The sequence below is a fragment of the Narcine bancroftii genome, chromosome 3, assembly GCF_036971445.1.
Source record: "Narcine bancroftii isolate sNarBan1 chromosome 3, sNarBan1.hap1, whole genome shotgun sequence".
NCBI classification, from domain to species: Eukaryota; Metazoa; Chordata; class Chondrichthyes; order Torpediniformes; family Narcinidae; genus Narcine; species Narcine bancroftii.
The window spans coordinates 262,446,786-262,471,211 of NC_091471.1; the positions used below are offsets into that span (position 1 = coordinate 262,446,786).

At 43.1% G+C, this 24,426-nt stretch overlaps 1 protein-coding gene across 1 annotated transcript in view; it reads right to left on the reverse strand.

The window, feature by feature from the left end:
- The window catches only part of cilp2 (cartilage intermediate layer protein 2), a 34,297-nt gene that overhangs the window by 2,888 nt on the left and 6,983 nt on the right, over nt 1–24,426 (reverse strand). Inside the window, exons 4-10 of the mRNA XM_069923212.1 lie at nt 21,107–21,199; nt 16,803–17,072; nt 14,748–14,930; nt 13,482–13,640; nt 12,389–12,703; nt 11,502–11,610; nt 10,531–10,679 (exon numbers count right to left, since the gene is read on the reverse strand). Of these exons, the coding sequence (XP_069779313.1) occupies nt 10,531–10,679; nt 11,502–11,610; nt 12,389–12,703; nt 13,482–13,640; nt 14,748–14,930; nt 16,803–17,072; nt 21,107–21,199 (1,278 nt within the window). The remainder of the gene's footprint in view (nt 1–10,530; nt 10,680–11,501; nt 11,611–12,388; nt 12,704–13,481; nt 13,641–14,747; nt 14,931–16,802; nt 17,073–21,106; nt 21,200–24,426) is intronic.

Consider the following 24,426-nt stretch of genomic DNA (forward strand, 5'->3'; position numbering starts at 1 on the left):
TGAGGGGCCCCTTCCACCCTGCACACAGGATCTTTCATATGCTCCCACCGGGAAAGAGATACAGGAGGATCAGAGCCAGCACCACCAGGCTGAGGCAGCCTCTTTCCATGGGCAGTGAGAATGCTGAATGACCAAAAGTACTGTATGAGTACTTGTCCTGCATATGTATTGTTTGTCTGTACGTGTGGTATGTCTGGTGTGTGTCTGAGTGTTTTACACCAAGAACACTTTCTTTGGGTTGTGATGATGAAATCAGATGACAATCAGGGGACCTGCAGGATACTGGAATTGGAAGAGTATATGGATCTCAAAGGAAAAACAGTCACTCAGCATTATGCCCGTCAATCTCTTTCATTCTTTTAAAGTGTCCAGACAATGCCACCCACTTCTCAGAATCAAGTGCACAATACCTGCCTCCATGCAGGTCTGTCCTCCCTTAGTTAAAAAGAACAAAGATGGAGTACATGCATTTCTTGCCAAGCATTTTGTTACAATTTCATAGGAGACTATTCACTCCCTTGAGCTTAACCTTCCGTGCAATAAGCCAATGGCTAATTACTCTCTTAATTCTGTCCACCGGCCTTGGCTCCAAACCCTTGAATACTTTTAGCCAGCAAAAGTTACCATAATTAACATCAGATTTTAAATGACTAATTTTGTATCCACTGTGATGAGTGGGTAAGAGATTTGCTTGTCAAGTTACTTTTGCATGGAAAAAAAGTAATGACTAATTTTTCTCCTGAACTGGCCAAGTTCTTCCAGAACTCTCCTCCAGCAGGATGTTTTTCTCTGAAACCCTTTTAATGATCTTAAAACCTTAATCACCATTACTCATTAATCTTCGAGAGAATATAAGCCTAGATTCTTTCCTCATAATCTAAGACTTGGAACCCTTTTCTGGATAGAGATCAGAGAAAACGTGATTATTCCTTGAAGAAGAGGAAAGGTTCAAGGGTGCTTTGATTGGGTGTTCAAATTTATGAAGAATTTTAACAGAAAAAAACAAGAAGATAGTTTCTGTGGCAGGTGGGTTCATAACCAGAGGAAACAGATTTAAAGTAATTTACCAAAGAACTAAAGGGGAAAGTAGTTGAGAACTTTTAAAGAACATTTTAGACAGCAAATTTTGATGATCTGCAACATAGGTGGTAGATACAGATGTAACAGAATCTTTCAAAAGGGGAATTAAATACTACAATTGAAATCAATTGCAGGACCACGGGAAAGTGCTGAGACAGATGAATTTAAATAATCTAAGAGCTGGCACAGGCATGATGGCTTCTGTGTGTGCTGTGGAGTTATTAATCAAATAAATGCTATTACACAAGGCAAACTCAAACCATAGGCAACACTCACTACTTCCAAAGTTAGTTCGCCACTTGAAGCAAAGTGGAACAGGTTCATAGAATAATAGAAAACACGCAGACTGTCATGTCCATGCATTTCAGAAAGAGTTTTTCAGACATTCCATCTTTCAGCATTCCCCTTTGTATGGATGAGAAACAGTTCCTCATTTCCCATAATCCTTCTAACAATTATTTTGAATTGGTATCCACTGTTCCCAAACCCACTGCTAAAGGAAAGAGATTCAAAAGACTTTTATTGTCATGTAATAAAGCAGAAGGAGTAATATTAAGTAAAATTTCCTTTTGTCTACCATAAAGCAGTCAAAGATTCACCACAGCCAAAATTGCCCAGGTCCTGTTACATCAGAGAAAGAGAGTCCTCCCAGAGTCACTAAGTGTCCATGGATTTGCTTCCAGCACTCCCACAGCCTCTGTAGCCACACAACCTTCACAGAACCCTTCCTGTTAAATCACAAACTATCTTGGTTCTGAATAAAGAAACATATTCCCCCCCCCCTCCCCCACCAATAGATTCTGCTATTTCTGCTTTTATTATTCAATTCTTCATTCTATTCTCATCGTGTATTGTTTATTTATAGTATGTTTAATAAAAAGATGGAAACAGAAAGAAAGATTTCACTGGAACGGTGAGCTCGATTGTGAATTTTTTTCTGGCATTATTTTCAGAGACTGGAGACGCCTTTCTGTTAATCCTGGCTAATATTTCTTTTTCTTTGGCTTGGCTTCGCGGACGAAGATTTATGGAGGGGGTAAAAAGTCCACGTCAGCTGCAGGCTCGTTTGTGGCTGACCAGTCCGATGCGGGACAGGCAGACACGATTGCAGCGGTTGCAAGGGAAAATTGGTTGGTTGGGGTTGGGTGTTGGGTTTTTCCTCCTTTGCCTTTTGTCAGTGAGGTGGGCTCCGCGGTCTTCTTCAAAGGAGGCTGCTGCCCGCCAAACTGTGAGGCGCCAAGATGCACGGTTTGAGGCGTTATCAGCCCACTGGCGGTGGTCAATGTGGCAGGCACCAAGAGATTTCTTTAGGCAGTCCTTGTACCTTTTCTTTGGTGCACCTCTGTCACGGTGGCCAGTGGAGAGCTCGCCATATAATACGATCTTGGGAAGGCGATGGTCCTCCATTCTGGAGACGTGACCCATCCAGCGCAGCTGGATCTTCAGCAGCGTGGACTCGATGCTGTCGACCTCTGCCATCTCGAGTACCTCGACGTTAGGGGTGTGAGCGCTCCAATGGATGTTGAGGATGGAGCGGAGACAACGCTGGTGGAAGCGTTCTAGGAGCCGTAGGTGGTGCCGGTAGAGGACCCATGATTCGGAGCCGAACAGGAGTGTGGGTATGACAACGGCTCTGTACACGCTTATCTTTGTGAGGTTTTTCAGTTGGTTGTTTTTCCAGACTCTTTTGTGTAGTCTTCCAAAGGCGCTATTTGCCTTGGCGAGTCTGTTGTCTATCTCGTTGTCGATCCTTGCATCTGATGAAATGGTGCAGCCGAGATAGGTAAACTGGTTGACCGTTTTGAGTTTTGTGTGCCCGATGGAGATGTGGGGGGGCTGGTAGTCATGGTGGGGAGCTGGCTGATGGAGGACCTCAGTTTTCTTCAGGCTGACTTCCAGGCCAAACATTTTGGCAGTTTCCGCAAAGCAGGACGTCAAGCGCTGAAGAGCTGGCTCTGAATGGGCAACATTTACCTTCAACCAAAGTCACTGACCAAGAAATTGGATTTGTGTGGTAAACAAACGTTGAATTTGAGGTTAACACCCACTTGCTGCTGCTGTAAAAATGTGCAAATTTGGGTTAAATTGTGTTAGAAACGTAACAGAGTTTTGTTCTGATACAGGATGCCTGCGGTTCCTGTCAGGAGCTGCTTGCTGATCTCATTGCTGCCCTATCATTGCCATTTTGGATGCTGGGACCTGTCAGTCTCAATGACAGTCAATGCTATGCAGGAAAAAGAAGCCATAAATGACAAGATAAGCTTCCACATGCCTGGACATTTTCCAAGTGATGTCCTGCCGTGATCGACTTCCGTGCCCCGTTCTTCAGGCTCATCGCAGGAGCAAAGATCATATGAATAGTGTAATCGCCGTCTGCTACTGTTTATGTTCTCCTGAGAAACATAGAGAGCTGTATCTAGTTTCTAGGCTGTTATCTGGGCTTAAAAAACTGGCTATTTTGAGGAACTAGCCTTACATAAACTGGTAACCTAGCATTCTCACACTATAACAGCATTAGCATGTCATTATCTTCTAAGTTATTCTGCATGACCAGTGGTTACAAGATTCAAATCTTTCTTGGCTTTGAATTGTCAGAACTCATTAGGAGCTCCTGAATAAGGAAGAATCCATATGTTGGTGGTTAATTACAAATCTTCCCCCTTCCCCCTGCCTGAAGGCCTGAAAAACCAGAAGTAAATGATTAGATTTCTTCTCTGGTGGATATTTTGTTCACTCTGCAATATCAAAGTTTCCCCAGCTATACCAGTTATATTTGGGCAAGGGTCTAAAAACTATTATGATACGCCTCTAATTTTGCAGCAATTCATATCTAAGGAATGCCTTAAATTGCTTTCATAAACATCAGCATGGTCACCAGGAGTATTCTTGGTAGCAGCTCCATCTTAATCCAAGCTCATTGTTTTGCTAAATGGCAGCTTGTTCTATATTGGCAAGAATTGTACTTCTGTCAACACCTAAAAACCAGCTACTTTTTGCTTCTTTTTGTTGTATATAGTTTTCTGGCAGATATACAGGGAAATTTTATAAGAAACAATTTCTTTGAACCTCTTCCAAGTTAAATTGATGTGCAACAACACAGCCTGTAACACTTTAATAATATGGGCTAAGGAGAGGGTGAACCACTGCCAGATTTAACATTCATGCATACAAAACCTCTGTTAATGAATATTGGCCACAGTGTAATAACTTGACAATCAAAACATAATTGCAGATGCTGAAAATCTGAAATAAAAATGCTGGAACACCCAACAGGTCAGGGAGCATCCATGGAAAGAGAAATACAATGTTTCATATGGGAGAACCTACATCTGAACTCCTGGTTTTATTCCTAGTCTGTTCTAGATTTGGAATTCAATCCCATTCAAGGTGAATTGCTCATTGCCCATGACCATGGAGGTCAAAGGTTGAGTAGGTTTCAACAGCAATTTTTTGCAAAGACCCCAGTCAACTTTGAGATAAAATCAAGCAAAAGAGAAGACTATAGGACAATGCCAGGTGAGAGGGTACAAGTGTTACAAATGAAAGTGTAATGGGGATTGATTTTGTAATAGAGGGTAGACAACAGAGGGAGGGAAGGTGGTTAAGTGTCCCAGATTAAGCATGTGGTAAAAACACAAGTTCAAATCCTACTGTGACAGCTAGGAACATGACTCTTAAAACCTGCACGTACAAATGTGAATAACTTCTGAAAAAGTTTTCATAAGAACTGAGAGCAGGAGTTGGCCATCCGGCCCGTCGAGCCTACTCTGCCATTCAATGAGATCATGGCTGATCTGATGATCAGCTCATCTCCACCTACCTGCCTTTTCCCCCTATCCCTTAATTCCTTAATGTAGAAATCTATCCAACCTTGTTTTAGATGTGTTTACTGAGGCAGCCTCCACTGCTTCAGTGAGCAGTGAATTCCACAGATTCGCCACCCTCTGGGAAAAGCAGATTATCAATTGCATATTTGCTGACCTATTATAGTCCACTAGGGAAACAAACTGGTCACCATTAATCAACTTCAGTCCCACAATACTCCCTTGCTGCAAGTGTATTTCTTCTGAGTTCAGGCATTCACACAATATTCCAAATGCAATCTCACCCTGAAGGAAACACAAAAGTCTGCAAACTCTGATTGTAGTAAAAATACACCAAAATGCTGGAGGAACTTAGCTGGTCTTTTCAGCATTTATAGGAGACAAAGATATATTGGGCCTTCTTCAAGGAATCAGCAGAATAAGCCAGAAGCAGGAAATGTCAGAAAGTCTCAGAATCTAGACAGTACTGGCTGGGGGAGGAATCCAGGCCAACAAAAGGTGTTAATTGGATATGATAAGAATTTATCATGTTTGTGTGAAAGGAGATGGAATGGAAAGACAGCCCAGTTGGAAGACGAGGTGTTGTTTCTCCCAATTTGCGGACGGTCTCAGTCTGGCAGTGCATGAGACCATGGACAGACATACCAGCAAGGGAATGGAATGGAGAATTGAAATGGTCCACAAAAGTCCTGACCAGAAATAGTCAGCTTAGGCAATTGGTGCTTGGGAACAAAAATTCCCCTTCATCCTGACTTTCCCATTGAAGTGGCTGAAGCTTGAGGATAAATGTCATCGTAAACCATTTGGGCCAAGTGACTTCTTTCCAGGTTGTATGTTCTTTAGTTCCAATGGGAGTGCTTTACAGATATGAATTGCAATTTCATTAGCTAATTTTTGTGCAACAGAATCCATGAACATCAATAATGAGAAAAATCTATTTTAGTACCTGGTGTGAGTGAAGGAAATCATGTGCCAGTGGGATCCAAATGGGGTGCTGGGAGGACATTGGGAAAAGGGGGGACAGCTGAGCAAGAGTGAAAAGTTCTGTTATTACCATTGGACTCAAGACAAATGGAAGGTAGAACAAATAATTCCTTAAATTCCACATTCCTCGGAAATCACAAGAATATGTTGTAATTGCAACATGAAAAAGTTCCATCTTGTTGCCTCACATATTAAGTGGGAGGGTTATGTAGTGCTGACTGGCAGTGAGCACAGTGAGTTCCATGCTTCCAGTCCCAGTAGCACTGGACATTGCTATTCTAAACCACTGGAAGGTAATTGAATTGGTAGTCATCAATCACTGCACAGAGCCTCCTAGTGATCACCAGGAATTGAATGGAAATGTTCACATGAGACTTTACAAAGTAGAAAAAGAGAAAACCTTGTAAAGAATTACCAAAAAAGTTAACGTACAGTTGTAGCATGCAATGAGAAAGGCAAACTGCGTAGTTAACCTGTATAACAAGAGGACTCATGTGGAAGTCTAAAGATGTATTGCTCCGATTTTACAGAGCCTGGGTGAGATTGCATTTGGAATATTGTGTGCATGCCTGAACTCAGAAGAAATACACTTGCAGCAAGGGAGTATTGTGAATGTTCCCCAGAAAATGGGGGATAGGTTGGGGTCTCAGAACAGATCAATTCTGTACTCTTCAGTTTAAAGCCATGATCTCAAATTCTGACTGACTAGCTAAATGCAGGGATGGTGTTTCCTCTGGCTGTGATATCCAGAAATCAAAGGCAATTCAGGACCAAAATAATGATTAATTTCTTTAAAATCTTTGCAATTCTGTATCACAACAAGTTGTGGAAATTCAATTGTGGAATATATTCAAGACAAGAAATAAGTCAACAATAAATCTGCAGGTGCTGGGATCTAGAACATTACACAAAAGTGCGGAGGAAGCTCTGCAGGTCATTCAGCATCCATGAAAAGCAAAAGGCAGGTGATGTTTCAGATCTGAGCCCTTCTTCAGGTGTGCTAAAAATCAGGGAGATGCCCAAAGAAGAAGGTGGGGGGGGGGGGAGGAGCAGAGGCTAGCAGGTGATAGGTGGATATGGTTGGGAGAGGGAAAACAAGAGAAAGGGACACAGCTGATGGTGGAGGGGGATAGGGGGGGCTGAGAAATATAGCTCTCAAGTAGAGGAAGGGAATAGGTGGGATGAGGAAAAGCAAAAGACTGGGAGAGGGAATCTCCAGCACTTTTGTGCAATGCACAAGAAATTAGTATATGTTTGAAATTAAAGCAATCATGGGATATAGAGTTGTTGCAGGAATGAATGCTGAAGTAACAATGAGCACATTCTCGAGGGGCTGAATGGCCTACTACCAATTTGACCTTGTGTGTTATGAGACAAAAACAAGGCCAAACTACATGTGCAAAATTCAGGGTCAGGAAATGTTAGTCTGACAGGGTTGTTAATAATAAGCATATCATTGAGGAAGTGGGAGATTACTTACTCAAACCCTAGAGCCGACTGGGATTCATTCAGTTTTTGAAAACATAACAGACCATTTTTCTATTGGGCTTATGCCAGTGACTACTGGAACATGGATCTCACGCAGTTAATGGCAGCACTAGTGTGAGTGCGGCATGAACCTGATTAACAGCTTAACAAACCCCCCCACAGCTATTATCTGATCTCCAGTTGGCTGGGTGGTTAGTTCATACAATGGGTTTGTCGAATGTTTTCTTAAAGAACTCAGCAACTTGACCCTTTTCAGTTTGTTTCAAAATAAAAGCTCATCAACCAGTAATATTAACTAAATTATCTTTTTTTTACAAATGCAGCCAGGTATTTTGGGTGTGCTCTGCGTTCTCTGCAAATTTAAGTTTTCGGTAACTGCCGGGGTTTGCATCACGTGGTTCTGAGACTTGGATTTCTCCTAATGTTCAAAGAGATTGACTCCAATTAACATGCCTCCACCACCCTCTCTCGCCTAACATTTTTATCTTTTAGTCTCTTTATCTCCACAGTATTACAAACATCCCTCTGTTCTCTCCCATCTCTCCACATCCTCTGACAACTTAAAACATCTGTAATTTCTATGTTTTCCTAGTTCTGATTAAAAACAAAGTAATTGACTTGAAACTTCCCCTCTTCACAGGTGTTGCCTGAGTTGTTAGGTTTCTCTTTCAGCTTTTGTGTCCAAGGGAAAATTAGATATAAAAAAAGTTTGCATTTATATATGGTAGTACTTTTCACAACCTTAGATTATCTTAAATCAGTTTCCAACTAAAAGGAGTTTCATTCTTAATGATAAATACAAATTTAGAGAATTAGAGCAGTAAGTTGGGTCATTGCACAACCCCACACAGAAATGTAGTAACAAGCAGATCAACATTGCTTGAGATGTATATCAGTATAAATATCATTCATGACATTGCGGAGAACTTTCCTACTCTTAAATTTTCTTGGGAAATTTTCAATACCAGTTTGCGAGGACAGCAGAACTGGGACTATTAATCTCAGATGCATGTTCAAGTCCCTGAGAGATGAACTCAGACTCAAACCTTCTGAGTCATAACTGAGGTCTTGTGAAGAGGCAGTAAAAGGCAGTACACAGATCCAACATTTTGGTGGTTGGATTATCAATATTGGCACAATAGACTGAACAGTTTCACCTGAATTTCACAATATGAAGTTCAGACACTAGACACTTTTAAGTTGCAGCACCTGGGTAGCCCACCTGGGACCCAGGAGTGATTAGTGGGGCAATGGTACTTCCAGCACCTTTTAAGCTGCAGGGGAATTGACCCATTAAATCGCCAACTCAGAGATTAAAGTGGGATCCTGCCCCCACGATGACGCAGTAAGTGATGTGTTACGCACTCAGGAGAACTACTGGTAAGTCTCCCGCGCACCCCACCGGCCGTCAGTCGCCCCCCCCCTCACCGTCAATCACCACCCTCCCAATTAGTCACCCTCCCCCTGTCAGTTGCAACCCCCTCCGTCAATCAACACCATCCTGTCAATCGCACCCCCCCCCCAACCATCCACTGCCGTGAATGTTGAGCTGTCACAATAGGAGTGGCGTTTGCAGCAGCGGCAGTTCGTGGCCCCCCACTCTTCCCCCATCCCCTGTGGCAACGACCACTCTCTCCCGCACCCCTGATCACGGCAGGCACTTCACCCAAGGGTTTCCCTGTGATGCCAGCGTGCAAATGCTGATGTCACAGGAGTAACTGGGTCAGCCATTTTGCTGTTCAAGCCGCCGGAGGATGCGTCCTGGTTAAGTTTAACTGGCTTCCCTAAGATAGGTCAGGGAGCCTGTTGGATTTGGACCACGCTGACCGGGTCGGACCCTTTCAAGCTGCCGCGTGAGTGGGGCGCTAACCAGGCAAATTGCCCAGGTAACCCCATTTTACACAGCAGCTTGAAAGGGCTATTGTGTGTGGGTATGATTCCAGGTAAATATTATTTCATTAGTTAACAGAATGTTAAGACTGAGTGGATTCATTCAGTGGTTTATAAATTTAACATGTAACTGTTGGAGGAGTTACTTTATAGCATGCATCACTGTGCCAAGAATGTGTTTCGTGTAGAATGGTGCCTTCCCCACATTTAGTGCTTCTGTCTCAGGACATCATGTAAAACAACTGAGGCTAAGGCAGCAGAAGAGAGATGATCCAAGAAAGAAAGTGTAAAGACAACGTAGGGCTCCAGTGTAATCTCATAATATACAAGCTCATCCCTGGCCAGCAGGACCCTTGTGTGGAAAGTGTTAGGCTCTTATGTTCAGTCTGTAGTTTAGTCTAAATGAGGATAGAAATTGTTTACTGTGGGGTGCATATTTTTAAATTCATGTTTCTTCTGCCATTTGGGAGGGTTGAGAAGAGACTGTGATAGGATTGGATGCTTCTACTCCCACCTCCCCCCCCCCCAACCTTCTTAATGGTTTCTCCCTCCATCTGTCTCTTAATTTTAAATTTTTTTTGAGATATACAGCATGGTAAGAGCCCTTTCCGGCCCACAAGCTCATGCAGCCCAAATACACCCAATTAATCTACAATCCCTGTACTTTTTGAAGGATAGGAGGAAACCCACGCTGATACAGGGGGAATGTACAAACTCTTTCCAGGCAGCGCCTTCTACACCTTCTGTCCAATACTCTCTTGACCTCTCTCTTAGCTTCTTTCCCCCTCTATACCTATAATTTTACCTATTTTATCTTGGTCTTCACAAATGATTCAGATCTGAAGTGTTGACTGACCATTTCTACCCTGACTTGCCGAGTTCCTCCAGCAATTCTTTGTCTGCTCAAAATTCAAGCATTTGCAGCTTCTGTGTTTCTCAAAGGATCTTTAATATGTTGGTAGGAAGTGTTTATGGAATCATTGGAAGGGAGGCTGGTTGCATGATGGACTGAAATGCATTTAAAATTCTTTGCAGTTTTTTGTGATGTGGTCAGAGTAGTTCCCTTACAACCAGACAGATATAGTATAGCAAACATAAATAAGAGCCCCCACACTGGTATCATGTGCATAAATGGGACCTAATAATCCCTTCACTGACTGAATGACCCAGCCCTGGTTATGTGCATATTTATAGCAGGGAGAGTGGGTACTCGAACTAAGTGTTTAACATTTAGTTAGTTAACGGTTAGACTCTGGTTACTTACCAATAACTGTAAGGCTTGCGGGTGCTGATTTAATGTAACCAAATCCATTGGTAACTTTGCAGTAATATTCACCTTCCTGCCACCTTTTCAGGTCCCTGAGCACGATCGTGCTTTCATTCTTGGTGTCAAGCAGTGTCCCATTGTGGTACCTGGACAGAAAGAGTAATCGTTCATATCAGAAGAATAACAATTCTGATCATCTACTCCCAGCGCCAAACAAAAGCAAATTCAAACCTTGGATCCTGAAACTTTTCAACATTAGATTAATAGTCCAGCAGTTGTCAACTCTTGCTGCAAACACTGCAGGAGATTTTATCAATGAGCTAGCTTCTCCTTCCACTCCACTCCAACATTTACATGATTGGTCACATCATGCTTCCATTATCCCCAACCTCAAATGGGGAGGAGTTTTCTTTAGCTTTTTGGATGATTCCTCCCCACCAATGTCACTATGTTTTATAAGTATTAAGTAAAAATGCTCAAAGAAAAAAAAAATGTTTTCTTTTTCTTCACAGTCATTTCTGACCCTGAATTCAGTCGTCCAACAACTTGGCTTCACTAGCAAGACCAGCAACCATGATTTTCCTGGGATAGGTGGTAGTGAACCAGTTTCTTGAATTGCCACGTTGGGCAGAGATGTCCAGGATTTAGATCGAGCGTTGGTCAAGGTATGGTGGTATATTTCTAAGTCAGGACAGTGTGTGACTTGAAGAGAAGCCTGCAAGTGATGGTATTCCCACGTGCCTGCTGTGTTTCCCTTTCTTGGTGATCGCAGTCACAGATTTGGGAATTGTATTGGAATAACTGTCATTAGAACATGCCACAGGCATGGATGGTGCAAGGAGGGAATGTCCAGACAAAGACTATCTTCATGTCACACTGGAAAAGCTCAAAACCTACAATGGCTTACACTTGCCACATGCCCCACTCCACAGCCAGAGAGCTGAAGTAATGAAATGTTAAAATCTCACCACAAATATTTCAATGGTTTTGGAGCTCCTGTGGCTTTGCAACAGAAGGTCACGTGCTGATCTTTGAATCGCACTTTAGTCTCTGGGTGCTTCACAATGTAAGGACTTTCTATTGGTGAGAAGGAGAGATTGTGAAAAGCAATCCGAAGCTAGAGAAGAATCAGATTCAAAATTGAGGTGGTTATTCATTATCTCGAGCAAAACTCACAACAAGATCATCTAAACAAACTCCAAATGCAGTCTGGTCTTTATGCATTTTATCCATTTTTCTGGGCCTGGATTCTGCAGAAGCAGATTCATCCATCAAAATATTTGGCTGATTATGGCCAGCCATTCTCCAATTAAAATCCATTCCACTGTTCTATTTCCTATTAACTTGCAAATTTTCTCCTTCAAGTGTTTTTCTGAATTCCTCTTTTGCAGGTTCTGATTACAGCTACTTCCTTAACCCTGATCGCAAAACAAAAAAAAATTTACTTCTCTTGGAGGTCTTTATAGGATGTCTTCCAATTAAAATCTTGATTGCATCAAACATTATAAAAATGGGCAGACTAAGATATTTATGACTAAAAGTATTCAGTAATCATTCTGTAAATTTATACACACAAATCAGTTGTTGAAGTCTGTTTCCTTCAATTGAAATTGCCACGGCAGACAGATTTTTGTTCTGTAAAGTGATCAGATTTGAAGAGTTATATTGGCTGACTTGAGATGAATCAATAGCTAACTGAATAATTCCAGGAGATGAGTTACCATGGCCACTTTCTGTTATGTTTCATTGTCCATTACTTACCTTTTTTAAAATAAGAGACTTTTACTGTATGAGTGTTGCTATTGAGAGGGATTATGATGTGTCAGCATGTACAGTGTACAAAATGGTTACTGACCCACTCTTGTGAGAATTGCCTTGATCACTGAAGTGTCCGTGCTGTTCTGAACTGCCTGGAATACCGAAGGGACAAATCTTTTGTGCTCTATCAGCACCCGATTCTGGGCGTTGGCACACACTCCAGGAATCCGGAAAGAACCAGCTTCATCGGTTGTCGTTACTGTCACAAGGGGCTGGTCCTCCATGGTTATCCTACTGCCAGTGAGGGATGCTCCATCTGTAGAATGGACCGTTCCCAGTAGAACATGTTGGTCACAAATGCAGTTGTCACATTCTTCATTCATGCGGCCCAACGTACACACGTGCTGGCACCCTGCAGAGAAACAATCCTATTTACATTCATTAACATTGGTCTTGCTGCCCATATTTGGGTGCTCGGGCGGCTTAATGACTAGAAGAGTCTGTTACCACGCTGCTTGTCTAAATTTAAAATTTTTTTAAAATTAATTCCCACTATCTCCCATCAATCCCTACTATTCAAACACCAAGTTGTGCAAGGATTGGATTTATTTCCCCTCAGGCCAACTTGTGATCGCTGCAATTACAAAAAATATCAAAAACACATTATAACTCATTAAAAGTCATTGCTCTGAAGACAGGGTCTCCAGAAAGACTACACATTCTGACTGGTGTGACTGTGGGAAGACTGCAGAATGAAGTCTATATGTGGTGGCATGCTCCACATGTCAAAAAACCCCTGAAGATAAAATTATTTTTCCTAGAAATTTCTGCCAGAAGTTTATACAAAGATAAAAACCAGAAGTTAACCAGTGTTAGTCTTGATGCAGTCCAGAAATAAATAATTGGAAATACTCAGTAGGTCAACCAGCATCAGTGGAGGGTAAATGTTCATTTTCTGCTTTTATTTCTAATTTTCTTTCTTTGCTTTTGACAATATTTCTCATTCTTTGGGCCCTTATGTCACTATTGACACCAGCGACACACTGTGATAGGCTGCAGTGCACTCCAAAGACCCCATCTATCTAAACCCTCACAGAGTCCTGAAGAGTGGTTGGAAGAATGTTCCTTGTCTCTCAGGTCAAGAGCCTTGGCGCACCACATTCTCATCTCATTATCATTCATTTATGTACCTGAGCAGGGCACACCAGTGCATTTTTTTACTTCAACTGGACGTCCAACACAAGTCTGCCCAATCGAGGTCCGGGCACAATACCGGCGACGCAGGGTGTGACCACTGCCACAAGTGACTGAGCACACAGTCCATGGTCCCCATTCGGTCCAAAGGTCCTCTTAAAAATCAGACAGAGGTAAAATGGAGTCAGTGCATTTAGAGGAGCAGAGTATACAGGAATGAGGGGCTACAACTGTCTCTGTTTGGAATCTACCTTCCATGGTGGACCAGGTGATTTGGAATATGACATAAACAATCCAACAGAACACTTTTTAATCTCTATTTATATTTATGGTACACCTGTACCATAGTGACATATGCTCAGGTAATGGCAGAGAATGTTTGGAACCACACTTTACTCTAAGTCACACTTTGGGACAAGTGTTCAGAGTTTAGTCAAAGAGATTGTTTTTAGGATGCTTCAGAAGGAGAAAGAACAAAAAGGGGGAGAAGGGGTTAGGACAGTGAATTCTAGGGTTCAGGGAAGGCACAATTGTCTAAGGTGGAGCAAGAAAAAACAAGGATGTTCATGAAGCTGGAACCTAGTCAGAAGTCGCATCACCTGCCAATCAAGGTCAGACTCAGCCCACCCATTAGTCCACACCTCACCAGTGACCCCCTTGAATCACCTAGTGGTTATCTGGGACAGAGTCTCCAGCTTATTGCACTATAAAGCCCACTAGGTGCAGTAACTCTTTCTCTTTTGCTCTTGAACCCTGAGACGAACCCTGCTGTGGACAATGGAGGAGCCGTTGGTAAGGTGTGCACTACAGAGGGACTGGGGCTGTTGTAGCTATAGATAATCCACATTGGACAAGGAATGGCAGATAGCGTATATAGTCCTTGGTTCTGATAAGCCTGTATAAATAGTTGTATCGATAGTATTCAGTTCAATGTGACTGGGTTGTACCGTGTTGTATCCGTTTAAGCAATTTCATGGTATCACTAGCATTAAGTCTGATGTGACTGGTTACACTGTGTGGTGTGATTGAGAATACTTGCAGGTGTTATCCCTGTTATGATCCCCTTAACGTGTGTTTCAATAAAGATTATTTCTGCATTCCGTCTGTGTCGAGACCTGGTATTCTTTGAACCCATTTTTGAAAGATCAGGGAATAAGGGGCTATTTGGAGCTGGCACAAAAGAGGGGATGAGACCTGATGCAGATCATCCAGGGAAGAATTGAGCCTACTTCTGATCCTATATTTTCTGTCTATGCTCGCACCTTGACATGCAGGCATGATGCATTCTTGCCGCTCCAAGGCCTTTCCCTGGCACCTGGGAGGCACGATGTAACGGAAACGCATGTTGTTCATGCAAGTGCGCTGCCGAGCTCGGACACCTGGACCACCGCAAGCCGTGGCTGAACATGGAGTCCACGCTGACCACTGCGACCAATAGGTGTGTACTGCGGACAGATCAGAGAAGAAGAAAGTGAAAGCCTATGTCTTTAGACCACAATTAAATGCTGCAATGAGCTCACCCAGTTCAAAGTGGCACCCCTCCACAAGGAACAATCTTCCCAGAGTTTTGAAGGTTAATGGATAAAGCAGTTTTCAGCATGTGACCAGAATGAAAAGGGCAGATTTTAAGTAAGGCATTGAAAGAGGAGTAAGTAGTAGTGAAAGTTTGAGAGAATAGTGGAGTTTTGATCCCTTGCACTTGAAGGCATACTAGCCAAGGGAGGGGCAATCAAGTATGGAGACTGCAATTGGAGCAGAACGAAAATCTCAGAAGTTTGGGGAGAATGGAGCAGATGGACAAGAGGGATCAGGAGGAGGAGTTCTGGGTGTCAACAATGCTGAGACCTGTCCTGGAGCCTCCATGTTAATGCAATCAAGAAGAAGGCTTGCCAGCGGCTATACTTTGTGAGGAGATTCAGTATGTCACCGAAGACTCGAAAACCTCTACAGGTTTGTACCACAGAGAGCATTCTGGCTGGTTGCATCACTGCCTGGTACAGAGGTGCCAATGCACAGGACACAAAAAAACTTCAGAGGGTTGTTAACTTGGCCTGTGACATCATAGACACCTGTTTTCACTCCATCGAGGAGGTGTACAAGAGGCGGTGTCTTAAGAAAGCAGCCTCTATTCTTAAGGACCCCCACCACCCAGACCATACCCTCTTCACTCTGCTACCATTGGGAAACGGGGACAGGAGCCTGAAGATGAGCACACAGCAGCACAAGGACAATGCCCTCCACCAACAGATTCCTGAATGATCAATGAACCAATGACGTTGCATTGCTTTGACCTTCTTCTTGTACTATTTTAAATTACTTTGTAAGGTAGTTTATAAAATAGTTTGAACTGTGACGCTGCTGCAAAACAACAAATTTTGTGACATGTTCATGAGGATAAATTCTGATTCTGAATGAAAGTTAACTTGGGGAGGCCATGGAGGTATTTGAAAATGAGAATCGATATTTCAAGTTTAAAAGAACCCTTCTCTCTGGACTAGGTACAATGTGACCTGATTTTTAAAGTCGCCAGAATTGGTCAGTGGTCACGAGACTCAGTGATGTTGGTACACAACACCAGAGTTCTGGTTAAGATCAAGTTTAGGAGGAATCAAGACACGAGAAGCTGAAGATGCCAGTGCCACTCTTTGACCAGATTAGTCTAAACACATGCACAAATCTGCAAGGTAATACACATTTTTTAATGTGAAGTGAGAGGAATGAATAATAATTCCCGTTTATTTCTGGCCTTAGCCTCAGGGAATGGGAATGTGGGGGTATAATGGATGGGGAGTTGTGCTGGTCAGAACATCTGGAGAGAACCCTCATTCCCCACAGAACATCAGGAGTGAACTCTCCAACACATCTGGAGATAATCCCCCATGGGACACCTGGAGAGAACCCACTGCAGAACTTCTGGAGGGAACCCCTGGAACATCTGGAGAGAATCCACTGCAGAACTTCTGGAGGGAACCCCTGGAACATCTGGGGAGAACATCCCAGGCCCACGGAACATCTGGAGAGGCCAAGAATATCCGGAGAAACCACCATTTCCAACAAAACATCTGAAGGAACACCTGGAGCAGTTGAAGATATTACCCCCACTTGGAATATCTGATGAAAACCCCCGACATCTGGAGAAAACACACCCTCCACCCCCAAGGAACATCTGGAGAGAAAACATGACCCCCAGCTGAACATCTGGAGACTCAGACCCCCACCCCCCACAAAACATCTGGATTGAACTCCCACGGAACAACAAGAGAATCCCCGTCCTCCCACCCCACAGCTGCAGCGGCAGGAGAAGAAGGGCAGCCTACCTACAGGGCACTTAAACCGTATGTGGTAGTTGGAGCAGAGTCTACCCGGCGGCTGCTCCTGGTTGATGCACCAGAAGCCCTTGTCGGGGCTGTGATGGACCACCTCCCCGGTTTGGTCAGCTTTCACCCAGTCAGTGGTGCGCGCCTCGATGGACGTGGGGTGCGCGCACACGCGCTTCCGGTAGTAGAAGCGGATTGCCTCCAGCCGCTCAAAGTCTCCGTGTCCGCCCGGGTGGTCAATGTTGAACCAGGAGGTCCACTCGGTCACATCTGGTGGCGACAAACATGAACGTGAAGCAGGCAGCCGGGGCTCATTAGATAGCAGAGGGGTCCAAGTTCCAAGTAAGGGGGTATTCGAGGAGCAACTTTGCTCACCAGAGAATGGTTGGAATCTGGAATCCTCTGCTTGAGGCTGAGACTGTCACACTGAAGAGACGTTGGGACAGTGGAGCGGGATATTTTAGGAGTATTATATAATGATATAGGTAGGATATAATACTGAAAACACTGAGGAGGTCAGGCAACATGTGGAGAGTGCAACAGCCTTGTAGTTTGAAACTCCTTGAGTATTTTCTTTTAATTTATGATCTCCAAGTAATACAAATTGGGATGTGGCTAACTAACTAAACAAATTAGAGGTAAAACTCAAAAGTCTGCAGTCACTGGTTGAAGTGAAAACACAGGAGAAACTCAGCAGGTCAAACAGTGCACTTTTTAACAGGACCTGCCGGCCTTAATACACCTGGGATTATCTGATCTTGGAAGCTAAGTAGGCACAAGTCTGGTCAGTACTTGGAGGGGAGACTGCTCAGGAATACCAGGTGCTGTAAGTTTCTGTGAGGACAAATTGGCGACTCTGCCTCACTGTAGACAAAAGTTAAAGGTGACAATAATGGAACTATAATGGATTGGGTAAAGATACATAACAACATTTTGGGCTGAACCCTTCATCAAGGTATGTTGAAGGGTTCAGACCTTGATGAAGGACTCAAGCCTGAAACATTGGTTATGTATCTTTATCCTTGCTATATAAAGTCCACTGTTTGATCTGCTGAGTTTCTCCACTATTGTGTTTTAACCAAACAAATTAAATGGGCATTTTTCAGAATGCACCAGGAATCAGTCTGGGACCTCAGCTAGGGATATGAATAGGTTACATCAGTGGGTAACATGTTGGCGGTTGGTATAAAATGTGGGAAAATATGACAGTGTTCATTTTGGAAGAATGAAAACCCAAATTATTATTTCAATGGTGAGAGACGCCAGAATGTGGTGATACCAAGGGATCTAGACTTTCTGGTCCATAAAACACAAAAAGTTAATGCGCAGATACACCAAATAATTATGGGTTGTCAGCCTTTATTGCAAGGGATATGTGATATAAAAACAGGAAAGCACTCTGCAAATGCTCATAACTATGGAGGGACATAATTGAGTTGAAGGTGATGCAGAGAAGCTGACGAGGTTAATGTATTAAGAAAGATTGAGATGATCTTATTGAAACATTAGATTCCGAGAGATTGACATAGTGAATGTTGACAGGATGTTTCCTATAGTGACACTTGACCACAAGGGAGCAAAGTTGCAGACAAAGTTGTCATCCATTTAAGGGGGAGAATTTATTTTCTCGAATAGTTGTAAATCATAAGAACTACCCAGACCAGGGAGCAGTGGACAGACATTTGAACCACAAGGGAGATGAATGGCTTTCCTGGGTTCAACGGTGAGGAAAAGATAGGGCAGTGGAATTTCTCTAATTTGTTCAACTATCTTTTGAGGCTACAATCCACCAAACAGCCTCTCTGGCAACATTTCTTTTAAGAACACAGATCAAACCACATTTGCATTGTGTGCAGTTCTGGTCATCACACTATAGGGAAGATGTGGTTGCACTGGAGAGAGTGCAGAGGAGATTGATCAGGGTGGCGCCTGGATTTGGAGGACTTTATTTAATGGGAGACATTGAATAGCATGGGTTTGTTTCCCTTTCTAGTTTGAAGTAGTTCAGGGGTTTACAGAGGTAGATAAAATTACAAGATAAGGTAGCTAGTCTTTTTCCCCATGTAGAGGGTATCAAAAACAACAGAGCATGAGTTTAATATGAGAGGAAGGAGTTTTGAACCAGGTTTGAAGAGAAAAATTTTCTTTTACACAGAGTATTTTGAACCTGGATCTCACTGCCAGAGGAGATGGCAAAGTCTGATGCAGTCTCTGAGAGATAGATGTTTAGGCAGACACTTAAATAGCTAAGGTACAGACAGATGCAGAACTAATGAAGAGAATTGGATTAGTGCAGACCAATGATTTTCAAACTTTTTCTTTTCACTCATCACTTTAAGTAATAAGTGCTCTGTGATCAGTAAGGGATTGCTTCAGGTGGTATGTGAGTGGGAAGGAAAGGTTGAGAATCACTGCTCTTGACCCAATGTTACTGAAATATTTTGCTTGAGAAAAATTGTCATTGGTCCATTTCCTTTGGAGTCCTGAAACCGTGCACATAACGAGTCAATGAGGTACGATTAAAACAGCGGTTTTCAAACCTTTTCTTTCCTCTCACACACCACCTTAAGCAATCCATTACTAATCACAGAGCACCTATGGCATATGAGTCGAAAGAAAAAGTTTGAAAACCACTGGTGTAGATGGACAAGACTTTTGGCATGGATGTGATGGGCTGAAGGGCCTCTTTGTGTGCTGTAAAACTCTGTGTGTTTGAACCATGGTGGGAGGGATGGAGAAATGGAACAGAGGAAATGAGTAAGAATTATGTTTTTCTGGAAGAGTGTTAGTGTGATGATTAAGGATCAGATGGCAAAGTACACACAGACAAGTGCCCTGCTACGTAGAGCTGAGAAGGTGGAAGGAACAAGAGGAAATGGCAGTTGTTGATCAAGCCTTTTGGAGACCTGATTATTTGCTCACTCACGGGGTTAAGTGATGGTTGGATTAGGAGTGATGTCAGTCAATGCTTGAGCCCAGACATACAGTGTGAATGACTGCTGTGTTCTCTCTTGCTAATGCTCCAGGAATGCCATTCATAGCTAGTGATTGCCCCAGGGAGGTTTGGTCATTGATTATAATTTTTGATCAACACTAGACTTGGCATCAAAGCAATTACATCCAACCAAGGAGTTGTGTGGATAACTGTCTCATCTCTGATTCAGTAGTTCCTGGGTTCAGGCCCACTGAGAGACTGGAGCAAACATTTACAGGAGAACAATTGAGAGTGTTGTATCTGACTGCATCATTGCGTAGTCTGGTAGCTGCAAAGCATTGGACCAGAAATCAATGCAGAGGATCGACAAACTGGGGTCTTCCTTTCCTCTACTGATGACATTCATGGGAGCATTGCTTAAATCAGGCTCAAAGAATTAGTGAGGGCTCTTTCCATCCAGCACACAATATCTTTGACCTACAACCATCAGAAGCTTCAAAATCAGGATTCCCAGGTTTGGAAATCGCTTTTTCCTGCATGCTGTGAGATTGATGAACACTGTCTGTAACATGAATAAATTATTCCAAAATATTTATAAATATATATATATTTATTTTAAATTATGTCTTTATGAATATATGTGGTTATAATGTGGTGTGTGCGCACATGGGCACTGTGGTCCCAGAAATGCTGATCAGTTCAGTTGTATACAGTATGTATATTCATAAACTTGAACTTGAATGAATCTAGACTGGCATTCTGAGGGTTGTGAAAGGGAACATAGGACTTTAAGTGGGAGCAGTGCCAAAAGAGCACAGCACCGTAACATTTTATTTCAACTTTTAAAAAAAAAACTATGAATGGAAAGAAACAGTTTTTGTTACCAGGGAGTAATTCTGTTGAGCAAGTGCAGCAGTGTTGGAGGAGCGGTGAGGTAATGCTGCCATCTGGGGCAGAACCAAGGAAGCCCCCAATTGTGGAGGGGCAGTGCCAAAGGAGTGCTGCACTATTGGAGGAGCAGTGCTAAGAGATCCCCCAATATTGGAAGGGCAGTGCCAAGAGAGTGCTACCCTGTTGGAGGAGCAATGTCAAGGGAGTACCCACTGTTGGAGGGGCAATGCTGAGGGAGCCTCCCCAACTGACGGAGAGACATCACTGTGGAAGGTTTAAAATGAATCCCATCAGCTGAAACAAAACAGAGCGTGCTGGAAATACTCATCAAGGCAGGCAGGATCTGTGGGGAGGAAAAACTGAGATCATATTTCATTAGTAATTGCCCTGCTAAATATTTCTTGCATTTTTTTGTTTTGCATCAGATTTACAGCATATTTACAGCTGCAATTTGCTCTTGCATTATTGTTCTGTTTACCTGAGCGCAACTTCTGTACTTCATTGTTACCCAGTTTCCGATTCCTCCGAACTTGTTTCCATTTCTGGAGTCTGGGCTCCTTCTTTTTGGCAGCTGTACATGGAAATAAACTTTTTCAAAAGAACTTTAAAAAAAAATCTTGACATAGCCCCACATACACACCCAGCACATGGACGCCCCTCCAAATATTCACCACCGCATTCACACCCCTGCACTCACATCTACACACTCGCACCCTCCACACTTGCAACCCCCTGCACACACACCCCACACACACCCTCACTCACAAACACATTCCCAATCATGCCCCCTAGTACCACCTATCCGACTGTGTACATAAGTCCCAAAAATAAACATTGGAAGCAGGGTGGAGGGAGGGAGATGCCATTCCAAAACTTGTGCTTTTATTTAGGTGAGACTTTCTTATAAAGTGCTGATGGAAGTTTCAGACAGGATCCTCTAAATTTTGGGAGATGTGTATACACTCCACACTTATCCACATTAAAACAATGAGGAGGGAACTTTTCTTTATACCTCACTTCCTGACCTTGCCTTAGGGGTGTTTAATGGGACACCATAAAGAGAGCTGTTTAATTGGTGTTGTCCTTGCCTTGGGAGTATTTACTGGGGCAGTGTAGAGGAAACTATTTTTGCTATTTCTGTCACGATTTTGCCAAAGTCACGAGAACAGTGTGAATCTGTGAGAAAAGGTAGAACAGCAGGAATTTCAGCCCCTCCTGGTGTGGTTCCATAGGAGGAATCCTTGTTTATCAAGAAGAAATATTTAAAGTCAGAGTATTTAAAGACTCTCTGGCTATGGAGCATAGGGTGAGAAATAATCGCTTATAATGGAAACCGTTAACCCAATCTATTTTACTTTCTGAATATATATCTCAATCTTTTTGAATGCAATCTCCCCTTTCTCCTCTCGTCACCCAAAGCATTTTACATATAAAGACTCCGCAGGCTGGCGGTGGAGATCGACTTTCCTAATAAAACCACGGTGAACCAGGTGATACTTTGACATGCTCACTGCTTCAACATCATGATCAGCAAGATCAGTTTATAATTTAAAAAAAATAACTGGGTTCAAATTCTTAATTGGTGCAGGCTTCTGGAGATTTTTTTCAGTAAATGAAGCATTCCTTTATGAACTATTTAAGCTAGTATAGTTGTAAGGTTGGACGAAAGGTGCTTTGGAACTGCAAAGCATGATTAAAATGGAGTAAAATAGGAAACACAAGCTGAGAGAATTGTGGGTCTCATGGAACACTGGCTTTTTCATCTGCAATATCTGTCTCAACCACACGCTCCCAAAATGATGGATTGGCTGGAGGGGCAGTGTGATAGTACAGATCTATCACCAATGTATGTAGTGTATATAGTTACAGTATCTAGACTATGCTTACAGTGATTGGCTGAGAGCTAAGCCACGCCTACTGTCTGGGCCTTAAAGGGTTGTGTCCCTAGCCAGGTTGGATCATTCCGGACTGGTCGGCCACCTGTGAAGAGCTAATAAAAGCCTTAGTTTGGATCAACAAGTCTTTGATTCTTTCGACGAGCTCTACAGGCAGTGCCAAGGGACATGTCATAAAAATGGTAAATTTCTATTCCAGCCCACTGCATGAGCCCATATTCCAGGATGTCACACTGGGAACAGTGCCAATGGGAACATTGAGCTATAGGCTGTAGTCTTCCATATGAGACCTTGAGCTGAAGTTATTTTGCTGTCTCAAGTAGATATGAAACATCCACAGTGTTGCTTGGAGAGTTGGGAATTCGAAAAAAAATTCAGCCCGAATAAATATTTTTAAATCCATGGAACAGACTCGATGGGGTTAGTGACCTGCTTCTATTCCTTTATCTTGTGATCTTGTGAATATAGATGATTTGGTCATTCACATTATTGACTATGGTATCTTACTGTTCACAAATTGACAGTAATGTTTCCTATATCACACTTTGATATTTGTGTTTTTCCCAATGGTTTCAGTTTTGGCAACATAATTCATCATTTGAGTTCCTTCCCTCTACAATTATAAACTAGTCACTGCTTTGTTCTAACTGTTGTCTTATTGACTCTTGACAACATAGCCATCAGACATCAGTTCCCTAGTATTGTACCCTATCTCTTGTACGACCTTGGATAGAGCAAGAAATGCTCACTAGTACTTGTTAGTTTAACCACTGACTCCCAACCTGGGACCTGTTGGGAGTCAGTAGCGACTTAACACATCTCCCAGAGTCTCTGTAACAGTAGCACTGCTGCTTATGCGGACCCGGGGAGAGAGGGGAATGGAGACACACAGCACATGCCTGTGGGGTCCTGCCGCCAGTCCTACTGAACAGCTCTATGCAGGTTTTAAATAGTGTGTTAACGGAGCTGATGGTGTTTTATTCAAAATTCAGCAGCGACCTCAAGGGGTTACAGTCTTGTGGGAGCAACGGACTAGCGCCAGTAATTGGAGAACAACCCCCTCCTCCCATTGAGAAGGAGAAGCAGTGAAATTACCCTAAGGATGGTGACCACAGTGGTGGACCAGCAAAAGACTCTGCGGCTGAAGGACCCACAGAGGTGGTGAGCTGCTGGCAACGTGCAGACGAGGAACCTACGCCGGTAGTGGTGTGCTGGTGACTAGGTCAAAGGACTCACACTAGGCTGCGGGCTACCGAAGACTGGGTCATGAGAAAGAACCAAGTATCAGAACTAGGATTTGAGAGTAAGGCGGGCTCCCAAAGGGCCCTGGGCACTGAAGGCTTCCGCGTCATTTTAGAGGTTTGGATCTGGGCTTGGGTTGCCGATGGTTTTAATTGAACTAGAGTCTTGTGCGGCTTCAGAGGGAGTGGAAGCGCTGAAGGTGAATCCATGGACACTCGCTGACTCTAGAGGTACTCTTTTTTGCTTCTCTTTCTCTGACTGTAAGGGGCGCCGGGCAAAGCTAATGATAATGGCGAATATTTGCCTTAAAGGCAACTTCATATTCTACATTTCTGTTTTATGACATGACAATAAATCGTATCTGAATCTTTACACATGTACCTGACCCAGATGATGAATACTGTTCCGCTTTTAACTATGGGGGATAATCACAAACTTGTTCTGCTTTCTCCACCCAGTGATTCAGATATATTTAGCAGCAGAGAGTGAGTGGTGCTTGTGAAGGGATGTGTGGTACAGATGGGTAAGAGTTGCTTTGGCTACAAATCTGAGGTGAATTCCTTCATCATCTCCCCCTGCTGCCTAGTCACGGGACTCCAGTTAGTCACCCAAGGCAGTGTTTAGGGACAGCAATCCAGGGCACAGCCACGTTCTGGACCTG